General features: G+C 46.4%; 1 protein-coding gene across 19 annotated transcripts in view; it reads left to right on the top strand.

Moving 5' to 3' along the window:
* EHMT1 (euchromatic histone lysine methyltransferase 1) overlaps positions 1-15,116 on the top strand; it is a 123,143-nt gene that overhangs the window by 70,452 nt on the left and 37,575 nt on the right. For 13 of the 19 annotated variants that reach the window (XM_075772785.1, XM_075772774.1, XM_075772781.1 and 10 more), the window contains exons 3-8: positions 734-1,290; positions 3,879-3,920; positions 11,137-11,314; positions 12,699-12,835; positions 13,735-13,923; positions 14,379-14,459. In XM_075772785.1, coding sequence (XP_075628900.1) covers positions 734-1,290; positions 3,879-3,920; positions 11,137-11,314; positions 12,699-12,835; positions 13,735-13,923; positions 14,379-14,459 — 1,184 coding nt within the window. The remainder of the gene's footprint in view (positions 1-733; positions 1,291-3,878; positions 3,921-11,136; positions 11,315-12,698; positions 12,836-13,734; positions 13,924-14,378; positions 14,460-15,116) is intronic. The other 6 variants (XM_075772786.1, XM_075772775.1, XM_075772789.1 and 3 more) reach the window with 1 other exon arrangement.

Raw genomic sequence — 15,116 nt, 5'->3', positions numbered from 1 at the left:
CAAAAATCTCGCTGCATTTGCATCATGTAATTATTTTAGCCTAAAATTCCATTGAACGTGCTTCACCCCGTGTTTACTCTGGCTATTGCCTCTGAAATGACACTGTGAATCCTGCTCCTGTGTCGCTTCATCCCGGCGAAAGAGCCATTCTCCACTGGACAACATTTCCAGGGGAGCTGTGATTGCCAGGGAGTTACTCCTTGCGACATTTCGTTTAGGAGCAGAGCCCTGATGTAGACTCTTGGCTGCTGAGCTGTGTCTGTGCCACAAAAGCTCACCCATGCAGCCCTACCAGCAAGCTTTTCTTGTGTCAGTCTGGCATTGTGAAGGGCTTTGCCAGAGACCTGAGTGCAAGATTGGGCAACGTTTTGTTTGACATGCGAGGTGTTGACATATGGTCCAATAAATGTAGTTATTGGAAAAGCTAAAGATAATATTTACCTTGAAAAATCCATAGTTGGGAATAAATGGCCACATCTGCAGCTGAGGCAAGTGAGAATGAGTGCACTGCTTTCAACTGAGCCACCCCAATTTTCACCATCTGCGGATCCAGCCAAGCCAGTCAGGTAGGTGAATGAGCAACCTAAATGGATATATATAGCAAGCAATTTTCTGGGGGAGAGGTTTGCTCTTCATTAGCCACTGTAAGAAGCTGTACCTTCTCTTTGGAGTTGTGATACTGCTTACGACCCTTTTCTTTCTCCTCTCTTCCTCCTTCTCCCTCTTTCTCCAGGGTTTAATGCCATGGCTGCAGATGAAAGTGCTACAGAAAAGCAAGCGGGGGAACCAAAAATGGCAGTAGACGGTGAAACCAACGGTTCCTGTGAGCACAGCGAAGCTGGTAGCCACCCAAACCCAGCTAAAAACACTCAGGACAATACGAAAGTGAGCCAGCAGGACTCTAGTACTAAATTAAATAGGATAGCAGAAAATGGCATTTCTGAACGAGATGGCGAGACTGGGAAGCAAAACCATATGAAAGCTAATGACTTCACACAGACTTCTGTAACGGGGAGCAATGGATATATTCTAACCAAGCAGATGGCACAGGAGCAACCTCTAAGGACTACCAGCACCTTTGCTTCTCTCACCGGCCATGCTGCAAAAACTCTTCCAGGAGGAGCAAGCAAAGGGAGAACTGTGGGCTCCTTTTCTCAGATGCAAGCCACGATGCCAACCAAGCTCGGGGAGGGCAGTAAGGACATGGATGCTAAAAAAGCCACCGCTGCTAACGCTGAAGTCAAGGTCCACAGAGCACGGAAGACAATGCCTAAACCCACCCCTAGCCTGGTAATGTATATGCCCAGCAGTCAGTGCTGCTGCTGCTGCGATTGCTCTTGGCTTTCTTTGAGTGTGGGAGAGGGAGACCTTGTGTAATTTGGTGGTGTCTCACTGAGTGGAGTGATTTATTTTTATATATATACATATATATTTTATTTTTTTCTCTTCCTACTGAGAGACAGAGGTGTTAAAATAGTCACATGGCCACCGGCAGCTCTCTTCCCCAGTGTATTTCTAAATATATAACTGATCAATTACCTTCTCCAGCAGATCTATGTGAGACACTAAATGGCCTTTCTCTCTCGGCTCTATTGCTCATCAGCCGTCTGCTGAAATCCAGAGCTGCTTGTGAAACAAATTAGATTTCTTATGAGTTTGACCCAAAGGAAATTAAGCATAGCATGTTAACTTGAGGCTTCTCCTAAGCTTGGAAGCTGTCAAGAAGCTGGTAGTTGGGCAACTTGATTGCATTGCCATATCGTTACAGTAGTAAACCAGATGATGTTTTCTTTCTCTCTGTATGTTGCCTGCAGTAATGCAACTTGTTCAGAAATCTTCCCTCCAGAATCCTTAGGGGTGGATTTGCTGTCACTTAATAAAACAGAGCTCTGCCTTTTTTAGGAGGCAAAAGGAGATGTGAAGTCATCTGCTGTGTTCAAGTTGTAGTGGGGTGAACAGAAACGGGCCTTTCTTTGTCATTGGCCAAGTTTGATTCTTTTGGTTCTTAGTTTGATTCTTTTGCCAAAGGTAGGGAATAGATACCTGAACAGACAGATCTCCACTACGAGTACTTGGTCTCCAGCCTTGAGATGCTTTATATTTAACTATGATGAGCTGGATCCTCTCATGCTATGCCTAAGGATGGAGAGAGACTAGCCTTTAGCTGTCCTGCAGCTAGGTCAAGGAAAGGATTGCGAGCCCTCCTTGGCACTGAGTCACACCCAGAAATGAATGGGAAGCTGCTGCAGCTTTGTAAAGGTTGGTGCCATGGATTGCTGCAACCTACCGGTGTTTTACAGACAAGCAAATGTAAAGTTATTCTCAAATGTCACCCACGTGTTGCAGCACAGCAATGACATGCTGTGAAAGTCTCAAAGCTGGGAATCGCTGTGGTCTGGAGCAGGGGAAGAGAGATTAAGAAAAAAAAAAAAAAAAAAAGATGGGTTGCACCTAGCCACCTGTGCCTCCGGAAGCAGGTGGGAGTCCAAAGAGCACATCAAGATTACAAACCTCGTGGGCACCCAGCCTCAACAGTAGAAACCACGCCTGCCATGATTTCCCAACCATTCTCCCAAACCGCTAATTTCCCCTCTGTCTTCCCCTGATTGCGTTTGAATTCTCTCGCTCTTGTACCCCTGCCGTGTTTTCTGGCTATCAAGCAGGGGAAGCCCAGATGCCATACATGCAGCCCCATGAAAATCTCACGTAAGGCTGTCTCTTACCCAAACAAGGCTTTGCAACCAAAACTGCCTCGCAGCTTTTCTCCAGCAGCCTGTTGTGCGCTTAAATGAGGTGGGGCAAACCCCCGGACCCTTGTGGAATTTGACAGGGAGAGATCCCTTGGGGCTGAGCAATTGAAAGAGGCAATTCCCTTCTAAAAGATGACTGCTAGGTTAGGAGGGAGTGTTTTCCTCATTCATATTTTATGATACATCAAAAGAATATTTTTACGCAACCCCTTGGGCTTCAAGGTTTCTCTCTAGAAAGCTGCACACGATGTTTGCGAATGCTTGCAGCGCTCCGTTACACAAGTTCCTGTGATGGTGCTGTTGATCGTCATTTGCTCACACAGAAGCAGCGGCTTCAAAAAGCAAAGCCTGCAGTTGTTGGGCCGCTCTAGAAAGTGCATAGCCTGTCCTCAGCACCTCTGGCCATTTCCCTTGGGCTTAAAATAGGGAGAGAAACAAAACTCACAAGAAGGGTGGTGAGAAGAGGCTGTTCATGCGTTCTCTGCTCAAGCCTCTGCATCTGAATGTGAACCCAAGATTTGATCTCATTTCTGCAAGACAATAAAACATCTGTTTTGTTCAGCCTTCCTGATAATTACTACCTAATTTTTCCCCATTGTCTTTTGAATTTACATGCTATTTTCTTTTGAGTAGCAGAGTCCTTGCTAGTTGTCATTTTTCTGTCCTGATTTATTTCTTTGTTGAGCTGCTTACAAGATGCTCATCAGCACAGCCTCGCAGTAACTTTTCATGCACCAGCCTCTGCATTCACACCTTTTCCCCTTCAAAAACACCGTGATAGCAGGTGTGGTATTCCAGGAAATAAATTGCGGAAATCACCCAGAAGTTGATGTTACAGGAGACAGTAGTTTGCTAATATTTTTTAGAGCTTTGTTGTTTCCTTGGTAGACTGTTCTTGCGGATGTGTGCTGCCTGGGAGAAGGAGGGGAGGAAGGTATTTTGTTGCCTGCAGAGTATAAACGTTTGTTTGCCCCAGCTCCTGCAGAAACCCACTGGGGCCAAAAGATTATTTTCTGTAATCCAGTAGTTATCAGGGGACCCTGGTGGCTTTTCCTGCACATGTGGATTGGTCTTTGAAAGAAAGAAAATAGTTTTCTCACAAATTTAACCAGCTTTTTCTCTGTTTAGGAGTTGCTTCCTGAATTGGGATCGAAGCTGAATCTGAAACAGGTGATAATTTTAATTGATGTTGTCGCATGTTAAGGTGGTTTTTGAACAGAGACCTCAGAAGAGTTGTTGACAGCATCATTTCTGCTCCCCATCTGATTAGTGCAGTAATGCAAATGCTGCACCTTTACAAGAATTTATTTCTTTCCTTCTTAATCTGTTTACAACTCCATTAAGAACCCAGAAGTTTTCAGGACCAGGCAACAGACTGAAAGGCAAGCGCACGTGCGCGTGTGTGTGTCCTGAGCTTGGAGAAGGCCCCTCCTGCTCAGAAACTCCAGTTCCTGAGCTTGATATCACTAAGACATGTCTGGAAGGGATGAAGGATGGTAGGTAGTGAAAGCATCCCATAGCTATCTCTTGAATAGGAGGAGCAGATGCCTGAATTGGGAATCCCAAGTTATGTTTCTGTTCATTACTTGGTGACCATGAGGCTGTAGTTTGAGGTGTGTGTCTCTGGTGGTATTTTCTTATGCTATGCAGAGGACCAGGTCAGGGGAACTGGACTGTAGGAAGAAATGGTGCAAAAATCTGTGAAATTGATATCTCAACCTGCTTCACAATGGGAGCCCAAAATGTAGGGTACCAGTTTTAACTGGGGGAGACAGAGATTGGGCAGAAAGGAGGAGCTTGGAGCAGAAGATGCTTTGCTTATGTTGGTGTTTCTACCAATATTCATCAAACTATACCTTTAAGCAGTGTTGCCATGAAGTATCTGATCCCAGGACTGGTAAGCTGCTTTCTTTCTGTGTGCACACAGGTGTTGCTGTTGCTGTAAATTATTATTTTCTGTGTCAGTGCCCAGCAGTACTGCGGCAGTGTGCTGGCGTGATCTGTGGGTTGCTCCACAGGAGCTCCTGGCCTAAGAACATCTTGTGTTCATCTCTCGGGGCCAGGCAGGTGGCAGTTGGTGGTTTGCAAGCGTCCGGGATTGCTCAGCAGGCTCAGACCCTCTAATATGCAGAAAACAAAGGACAGGTCCTGATGAGGATGGGGATATTGTCTCCTTGGAGGGGGGAATAATTAAATAAAAAGAAGAGTACAGGGCATAGTGAAATAGAGCTCTCCGTCTGATTGCAACTGCTTCTGTCAGCTTGTCTGAACCTAGAAGGTACACCCATCGAGGACCTCACCAGAGCGGTACTCAGCTGTGCACGGGCAGGCTGAAAGTGTGAAGTCCACACGTGCAAGCTTGGGCACAGTTAAATATTCCCTATGGGAAATCATCTTTGGGAGTGACGAGGCCATAGACTACCATGGGACGACTTCTAGAGAGATTTACTGCAGAGGGAGGTAGAAAGCGAATGTACTGTGCAGTACTTTTAATTTCGTATTTAACTGGTTGTGCTCATGCTGCTGACACGGTCGCGCTGGCTGAAGGTGTCTGCCCCAGCTGCTGACCACAGCCCGCAGAAATAACCGTCCCAGTCCCAGGTCCCCAGCAGACCTGTTTCTGTCAGGAGGCTTGCTGTAGAAACTGGTTTGAGCTACCCTGTTTCATTTTGACTGACGTGTGGCACTCCCTTCTCCTGGAGCTGCTCCATCTAGGAGGGGACAGGGGCGAGGAGTGAGGTGTCCCCTGACCTGGCAGTGTTTGCCCCTCTGAACGACGCCGGTTCTGAAACCCATGAAATGCAGGTTTGTAGCTCAGTTTACACCACACACAAATCAGTGCAGTTGTAAGAAAGTCGCTCTGGAATCGCTCTTCTAAACTGGCACGTGTTAATCTGCAGATTAAAAGGGTGTTAATAGGTGGATCAGCCTTGCAGCTTGTCTGATCTAGATTAAGACCAAAGCCCTGCAGGTTTCTTTTTGTTACGCCAAGGTAAGGCTTAGGCAGGGGTCAGGTTCCCCTGGAAGCTGTAGTGAAAACTATAATTCTGCAGTAGCAGAGGAAAGGGAGAGTAGCACCACTACAGCTCCTACAGGCACTGTCATCTGCTTGTGATAAATTTTTTATAGCAGACTGGTGTTTCTTGCTTAAATATCAATTCACCAGTTGTTAGAGGCGAATACCCCTGGGAGCTGCTGCTTTGTGCTGTTCAAAGGCAGCGCCTTGGTACAAATCTCGTTACCCCTCCGCATCCGACCGATGGATGAAGAGGGTTGCTCTACGACAGCTGCCTGGTGGCAGTGGCGGTTAGTTTAGTCCTCCTGGCTAGTTGGCTTTGGTCTGAAGCTTGTACCGTGCTGGAGATGAAAGTCCTTAAAGCAAGAGAAATAAAACACTTCATATGTCTAAGCTGGAGATGTTTGCACTCAGGCGTTGAAAGAGAACGGCAGTCCTGCGGTGCTCTTCAAAGCTGCCCTGCTCCAAAGCAGGACCTGCAGGACCTTTGCCAGTGTCCTTGCCCCAACACACGGATGGAGTTCTGGGCTGGCTTCTCTTCGGTCCTTGCTAGCTTGCTTGCTTTGGTAACAGAAAGACCTCTTAATTGCCGGGCTGCGGGAAGAATGCTGTGTGCAGTCTGTCGAACCAACGAGGGGTTCAATTAGTAAGGTTTGTTTCTTCTGTATATTTGCTTTTGGAATTAAAAAAAAAAAAAAAGGATATTCTGTCTTTTGCCATTTTTAGTAACTTCTCCCTGCTGCTGTAGGAGACTTCTGTGCCAATAACAGAAACGCGGCTGATCCCATTAAAATGTAGAAGGCACTCGAGTTTAATTATAAACATGTAAAATACTGTGTTCTTGTCCCAGTCTAAGCAGTGTTTTTTGCTATTTTCCTCACAATGGTGTCGGACATAGTTGTCCCATTTTTGCTGTTTCCAGACACAAGCATCTCTGGAAATGTTGACCTGAGCCTAGGAATAGCTGCCTTCAGCTTCTTGACTGTTCCTTGCAATGTCCAACATGAAATAGTGACTTCACAGCCTTTTGCGTAGGGTGAGCTGATACCATGTGAGAAGCTCCAAGAAATTAAGACATTAGCAACGCAGTTTCTTTCTCTATCATTTTTGGTCCTTTCTTGGCCTCCAGTGATCCACACGTGATGGTTAGGACAACACTGGAACGCAGCTTGCTCTTACTTGTGTCCTGGAGTTCCCTTTGCACAGGATTCTCCTCACTGAACTTCTCTAAATCTGTAGATGAAAACAGAACTCTGCTTGACTGTGAAAAATCTAAGTATAATTGGGGGAAAAAAAAGAAGAAGGCACAGCTGTTTTGGACAGGGATAACTTACAGCAGTGGAGTTTATTTAGGGTCAGGAATGGTGCTTCTCGCCTCTATTTTGCTGTTTGCAGTGGAGTCCCTGTAGATGTTAGATGAAAGCACCTCTACTCTCTTGAATTTTTGTTGGTTTAAGTGAAGGAGAATGATCTTCATCCAGTCTCTGAGCAGAAGAGTCCGCTTAGTTAAAAATGCAGGCAACTCAAAGTGTGTGTACCCTCGTTAGTATTTGTAGCGGATCAATCCGTGCCCAACAGATCACTGAAGCCGTGCATCGCTTTCCCAGCGTGGTCATTTCTGCTCCAGCATTGCCAGTCTGGCATTTTCCATCTTTAGCAGAGGACTCTGGATCTTGAAGCGAAGCAGGAACATGTTAGGATTTGTGACAGCAAAGCAGATGAGTAGATGTTGAGTAGCGATCAGCTCCATTGGGGTCTTTGAAGCGCCTGCTATTTGCAGCCCTCTTTGTGCTTTGCCAGCACGAGTGTCCTCTGCTGGGGGAAGGTAAGAGAGGCCGTAAGCCAAGAAGCAGGAGTTTGCTTGGATGGATACTGGGCTGCAGGCAGTTTTCTAGCTGCCTGCTTGATGCTGTGCCTTGTGCTAGGAGCACAAGGGCAGGAGGAACCATCGTCACCAAACTGAAAGAAAGTGGCACGTGACAGGAGCGTTAATTGCAATCAGCTCTGCCTGTGACCATGGAGGTGGCTTAGAGCTGGGTCCTACCAACCCCGGGCTGGGGTGGCAGGGCTGGAGGTAGCTGCCCTGCCTTGCCCTGCCTGTTCTGCAGGAGAAACCTTCCTCCGAGGTTTTCCTTGGGACAACCTTTTCCCTAGCAGGAAACTTGCTGGAGCTAAACGGATGTGCAGCGTTTTGAGATGTTCTCTGACGGCGCTGGGGATTTGCAGCTGGATCTGAGCGCTTTGTGTTTAAATAGTTCACTGTAAGTTTTTGTTTCTGTTTTGCTTTGATAGGAGTCTGTTGTGCCCCAAGTAGTGTAGCACCCACTCGCCCCGCTCCCATGCGCACAGTCCGTCTTTTGCCTTTGCTTCTTTTATTTAAACCTGCGGAGAGGTGTCAGGCGCTGGCTGTTACCTGGGCAGCGAAGGATGCAGAATATCTTTGCGAGGAAGGGCTCAGGTATGCTTTAGCCAGTGTGATGGGATTTTAAGGAAGAAGGAATTTCCCAGCAGACCAGTGTGCGAGATTAGCAAAGCCTCTTTTCTAGGAGCGGTTACATCTGGAGCAGGTAGAGCAGAGCGTAAAAACTCACTGTAGGAGACCAGGATGGGTTGTACCTATGCGCTCAAGTTAAGGAACTGGCATAATTCAGAGATATCCGAAGTGGGAAAAGAATAAAGTTTCATCCACTAAATACTCTACTTGCTGAAAGGGTAAAATTTAATAAGCAGCAGAGATGTAACAGTTTTATCTAGCTAAGAATGGAGAAAGATGGTGAGACAACTGCATGTGCTTTCAAATCTTTACTGCTCCTTTTTATTGTAATCCTTAGATTTAGGATTATTTATATATGTGTGTGATATATGCACACACACACACATATATATTTGTATGTTTTAGTGCTGGCCTGCCATCAGGCTTCCTGAGAGATCTGGTCACCTCTCTGCGGGAATTCTTGTCCTTTAGTATTGCCGCATATGCCTCCAATCTCACAAGGCTTAATTTGATATTAAAAACTGTTTTACCAGAATTGCCATGAAAAAGGCACATTTAATAGTTGTCATGCAGCCCAATTGAAGATTTTTAATTTATTTCCATATTGTAATTACAGGGGGAGAGAAAAACCCCAAGCTAATAACATACTACTTTTTCATTTAAAATTTGATTATGTACTTCTAAACAGTCTGGCATGGTCTGAATGTGGATTCTTGATGTTTGGGAGTACCAGCACGTTTTATCAGAGACCAGTTGCAATAACCTGCACTTAAAGGACAAAAAATGCAGCCCTTATGTACACTTGTTGCAGGCAGCTTTGCGTCAAATCTGTCTCTCCCAAGCTTATTTCCTAATTTTAAGTTAAAAATGGAAAACAGTGGATGCTCCAGGGGACTTGGGAATTCTCAGAATAATTCTGTAGCCAAGAGTTACCGTTAACCTTTAGATCTATAAACTAGGAACTGCTAAGAGGTATAAATAGGATTGTTGTGACTATTATTGGCATACTGTGCCCAGCACTCGTGCTGTGTGTTTTTTAAGGGGTAGAACAACTGGGAACAGTCTCTGCAGTGATCCAATGTCCAGTAAGTTAGCCTATGGACACTTGATTTACTCATTCTGTTAAACTTATTGAAGAGAAAGGGTTGTTTTAAAAAAAAAAAAAAAAAAAGTTGATCGTTGGTCATAAGTAATCTACATGGAGCAAGAATTCCTGATGATACAGGGCTTTTTAATTTAGTTGAAAAAGCATAATGCATTTAATTATTTGACAGTGAGAGCAATTAAGCATTGGAACAATGTATCAAAGGATATGGTAGATTTGTCATCTTTGAAATCGTTAATCCAAGACTAGACGCCTTTTAAGAAAAGACGTGGCAATTCAGCCATAAGTTACGGGCTTGATGCAGGAATCATTGGCAATTTGATGGCCTCTTTATGCAGGTCATTTTTGATTATCATTATAGCTTTTCTGTCTGCAACCGAGTCCTCGCTTTCTGCCAGCAGTGTGCGCATGGCAGAGCTGTAATTAGGAGAATCAGTCGCTTCCCCATTTGTTCACAAGGTCACATTATTTGAAAGCAGTGTCTCAGAGTGCCTATCCGAACCTGGACTTTAAAGACTGTTTTTATCACTCGCTGCTTTTTTCCCCTTTCTTTCGTTAGCCTGGATTCCTCTCTCATTTTTGGTATTTCAGCTGTTGCTTCAGAAGTCCCATAAGAAGTATTTTCCTGCAAGTGGAGCAGCACTGAAACATTGCAACTGCCGAGCTTGTAATCTGCTAACTGTGCTCTTGGTTTTCTGCAGCGTCTCTGCCAAACCTGCCTCCTCCTCGACAGTTGAGTGGACAGATGTATGGAGAGGTGCGGGTGCAGCTAGATCATCTGTTAAATGCATAAGAGGGCAAATTCAGTGTAAGATGCCAAATCAGAGTGGCAGCATTTACCCCAGTCTCTGCTGTTACAGTGGTTGCCACAAAAGTCGCGGTGCTGTGGGACAATGGGCTGTAGGAACCTGCTTTTGTGCCCAAAGGTGCTGGATGAGACTTTGCATTGAGTACAAGCTCGAATCGGAACAGGTAGAAGCTGCCTTAGGGCCTGGGAGCCTGGCTCCGGTGACAGGGAGTTGCAGGAGCAGCTACAAAATTCTCTTGAGCCTTGATCAGGTTTTTAGTAGGAGCTTGTAGCCCGCCCTGTGTTTTGGTGTTGCAACAGCTACGTTGGCAGAACCTGTGCTAGCTGGTTGAAGGTGAGCTTGGACTGGTGTTTGCTGCGGCAGTGGCAGCACTAGATGAACCTACAATGTCAAGCAAGTACCTTCTTTGCTCGTCTTTTGTTGTGAGCTAGGCTAGAGGTGGGAGACCACAGCCTTTGTGAAGCCTTGATTGTGCCAAACGCCGTCCGAAAGGAAGGATCCCTTCCCGTTGCTGCCTGCTCTTCCGAAACGTCTCTGCAAGACTGTTCTCGTGCATGCTTGATGTGACAGCCGCGCTCGGGGCTTGTTTCAGGGAATAGGTGCATTTGTTGCAGTCATTTGCCTTCTCCGGAGCCGACCAAATGCCTGTGTAAATAGTGTCTGGTCCTTTTCATTTTCTGCAGTTGCTGTGGATCTGTCGCTCTGCCTCTGCGAGGTAGCCCTTCACCTTCAAAGGCTACAGCCTTCAGCAAGTGAGGGACCAGCAGCCTGGGAGTGTTCTTGCAGTCTTTAGGCAAAGTAACGTTACGTGCTAGAGGAGGGGCTGTGTGCTTTTGCTTTGGATGCGTGGTCCTATCTTTGAATGAAAGTGGTTATGTTTGAGAGAAAGGAATTAAATTTATGTTCTTGACTTTTTTTTTTTTTTATACAGAGGCTCAATTTAACTGCATTTTGTTTTCCAGCATGCAAGTAAAGACCCCAAAGATGGGAGAGACAGCAGAGATCAAAAAGAATCCAAGGAGGAAGGAAACAAAAACGTCCTGGAGTTTGGGAAGCCGTTGCCGTTGCCCTCTCTCCCGGGCCTTCACCAGTCACTACCTCAGAACCAGAGCTATGTGGCCACCACAAAGTCGCAGACGGGTAAAAAAAGAACAGAGTTAAAATTCTTAACAGCACCCACCTCCCAAACGTGTGTGTATGTGGTTGAGTGGGAGGTTAGCAAGGACTGAAGCCTCTGTTAGTACCTTTTTTCCCCACTGCATCTCCTTCAGGGTTTCCTTTCCTGCTGGCCTCGGTACGACTGCTGCCATAGACCTTGTTTTTTGACAGATGCTGTTTCATCTAGCCGCTTCTCTGCAAGTGGCCATTGCACCGCAAGCGTGCTGCTTGTGTCCTCTGACTCCCTTCTGGTCACCTCTGGATGCTGTACGGGGACACTCTTGCAGTCCCCTGTTAAAGCAGCCTCCCAAGTGGAGTCCACCAGCTCTCTGCTTTGTGGGGAGCCCCTGCCATGCAGTCCTTCCTGGGGTGCAGGTCCCTCCCAGGCAGCATGGGCAGGTAGGCATGCTCCACCAGCACCACCACACCAAGGATCGCTCTTCTGCTAAAAGTTTTTGTTAGAGGAGACACTTTCATCCCATCTTCCCATGGGAGAACTGATAGACACATCTTCAGACTAGGAGGACTTTGTATATCACCGCAGCAACTGGTTACCGTGAACTACAGCTTTATAAATAAAACTAATTGGGTTAACAAAATTTTTCTGAGAGGTCTCTTCATAGATTTTTGGTGAAATTTCATCATAGTGGGAGACGAAGGAATGCTTTCAAGGAGCAGGCTGTACAGCTGCAAACGGTAACACTGGTGCTGAAGCTGGCTGTTCCCTCCTGCACGCTATTCTTAAAAGAGCCTGCGCTAAGCATCCCTCTGATGTGTATTCACCAAAGACAGCATCAGGCAGTGAGGTGTGATAACTGATTTGATTAGAAGGCCAGGAGGGAGACTTAACAAATTAAGACCCGATCAAAGTAGTGACAGGAATCAAACAAACTTCCATAGTAGGCGCGAAATGAGGTTAAGTGGCAAACGGCTCTTTATTTAAGGTACCTTTTCCCTGTGTGTTCTTCAGTTAGTGTACGATCGCTTTCATTGTAAGTTGGTATTATTAACCTCGCACTATCTATTTGAGCGAGTTGGATTCTATTCAGCCTCCTACGGCATCAGCAATACTGCCAAACGCAGGCTAATTTAAGGATTTGATATTGTGTGTGGTGATGTAGGGGCCAGAAGGAGCGTGGAGAGGATACTCAGAATTTGGGTGGGTTTGCAGCGCTGGCAGAAAGCTCTTCGTGCCTTTGCACATATGCATGTGTCATCTTTTGGTTGACTTGTAAATAAATTAGTTGGAGTGGGAACTCAGATCGTGCCCTCAAGTGTGGTTTCCCCCAATACAGCCTCTACTCTCTATCCCTTCTTCTTTTCATTCCTGGACAAACTTTGGGGTTTTTTTGCTTCTCTTTTCCAGCTGCTGCAGTATCTCGGAAGAAGAAACGGAGAATGGGAACCTATAGCCTGGTTCCCAAGAAAAAGACCAAAGTGTTAAAACAGAGAACAATGATTGAGATGTTTAAGAGCATAACTCATTCCTCTGCAGGTGCCAAGGTGAGGAGAGCGCTGAACCCACTGGACATGTTTGTTGTCATCATACGTGTCCCTTGTCCTGTCACACCAACCCCACGTATAGGGGCAGGAACATGCTGGCTTGTTGCTGTCAGCATCTTCCATTCTGAGTCTACATCGTCTCTCTGGTGACAGCATCCTGCCTGTAGTAGCCTTGCTGCTTTGAAATGGCTCTCTGAGAGTGGCTGTTCAGATACCAACTCTTAAACAAACATTTTTCAGTGAATGTTCCCCTTCTGTGCTGTGAGTCCTGTGGAACTGGAGAGATTTCAAGCATACCCCATGTTGCAACCTTTTTGTTTCAGAGTCCTCAGGATAACTGTCTAGTGTTGCCACTTGAGGCTATACCGCAAAATTATTGGTTACTTTAAAAGCTTTAGACTCACTCCTGATCAAATTCTGCTTTGCTGTACCCATGCCCTGAATTTTTGGTCTTTGAATTCAAGGAAAACATAAATCTCTCTCTCCAATTTACCTTCCCTTTCCCTTCCCTAGAAACCTTCTTGCACCCTTGGTATGCCCCTGTCATGCTTTAACCTCAGCTGGTAACTAAGCACCATGCAGCCTCCACATTTGAATTAGTCCGCAGGGTCCGTCTGAAGGCTCCTGCCCAGCAGCCCTCCTCCCCTTAGTGCCGTGTACAACCAGGAGTCTGGAATGACGCCTCGTGCCTCCTCGTTCCCTGGTCGATGGTTAGGTGACGCGTGGCAGGCTCTCGGGCTGGCTTTGCTGGCAGCGTTGAAGAGCTCTGGAGGGACACATAGCCAGCCTTCCCCTGGCAGCTTTATGGCTCAGCACGGAGGCAGTCTGGGGTGGATTCAGCTGCTCTGTCCCATGAATTAATGTTGTCTCTGTGGCTCGTATGCTTGGATGACTTTCAGAGTGAAAAGGACCTAGGTGATGCCAGCCCTCACGTGAACGGGGAAAGCATAGATGTAGACTCTGAAGAGGAAGACTCTGATGAGTTGGAAGAGGAGGATGATCATGGAGCAGAACAGGCAGCTGTGTTTCCTGCAGATGATAACAGGACCTCTAAAGACAGCGCGTCCGATGCAGACAATGCCAGAAAGGTATTCACATGCCCTGCGCAGGACTTGGAGTGGCATGGGATGCTGCTTGTACCCGTGGGATAGGAGTGGCATGCATTGAGGCCATTTCTGGGTTTTCTTAGCCTGCAAGATGGCAGAAAGCACAGCAGTGGAAGTGAGGCTTTTGATGGCTTTTTCCTGCCCCCCCATTGCACCTATGAGCATCTCCCCACCTACCCCCAGTTTCAGCCTTGCTATATAAGCCTGTGGTCCAGTATACATGCCGATTATTTTTTTTTTTCCCCTGTACCATCCCTATGGATGTATGATGATGTGCATTAACAGCCTTGGAGTTCTTGTGCTGGAGAGGAAATGGTGTCAGTGCCCAGGCAGGCCAGGGCTGGGTGCTGGGTGCAGCAGGATGATGGGGGGATGCTCTGCTTTGAGAGACCTGACCTGACCGACCCTTTCTGTTCTTGGGCAAATGGCGGCTGCAGATTGATGATGGCGAGTCCGAGGAGGAACAGGAGTCTGGAGAGTCTGGGGAGGAGGAGGAAGATGGAGATGAGTCTGACTTGGTGAGCCTGGCTGCTAAATCGGTCTTTCGGCCTTTGTCCTGTTGATAATAATTTCCCGTTTGCACTGCTGCCAGAAAGAGAGCGAGCGAAGCCGTGTAGTTTCATGTCTCTTTGACAAAACTCACTCTCTGAAACCACCCACACACAGAGTATTGTTTTCCACAAGGTGCTTAACCTTGATCTGTGATACAATTAATTGCTTTCTGATGCTAATTAATGGGCTTTTGTTCGTTGTTTTCAACAAGGTGTTGACTGCTTTTAATCATTGGAATGTTAGTGGAAATACTTAAGGGTGCTTAAATTCAGATGCAGACTTGGCAAGTGGTAGGAGCCAGCCATGGTTGTTTTTTTACAGCATGGCTTTTGGGAGCTGGGCTGGAGTTATTCACAAATCCATTGGCCCAGCCCAGGGCCTAAATTCCCACTGACCTGACATGCCACCTCATGGTCCCAGATGAGCAGCTCTTGTCAGGGAGACGTACAGACAGCACACAGACAGACGCTCTCCCTGGGAGGTTGTCTCTGTAGTGCTAGGGCAAGTCTTTCACCAGCTGCTGGTGATTTTTACTTTTTATTTTTAGATGGCTGGTGAAGAGAACCTCTTTTTTTTCTTTTTTAATTTAAATTGTTGATCATTGATTGTTTCTGTCCCCACCC

This window comes from Balearica regulorum, chromosome 20, assembly GCF_011004875.1.
Source record: "Balearica regulorum gibbericeps isolate bBalReg1 chromosome 20, bBalReg1.pri, whole genome shotgun sequence".
Taxonomy (NCBI): Eukaryota; Metazoa; Chordata; class Aves; order Gruiformes; family Gruidae; genus Balearica; species Balearica regulorum.
Note: the sequence above shows the minus strand (reverse complement) of the source record. Positions and strands in the feature narration are given on the sequence as shown.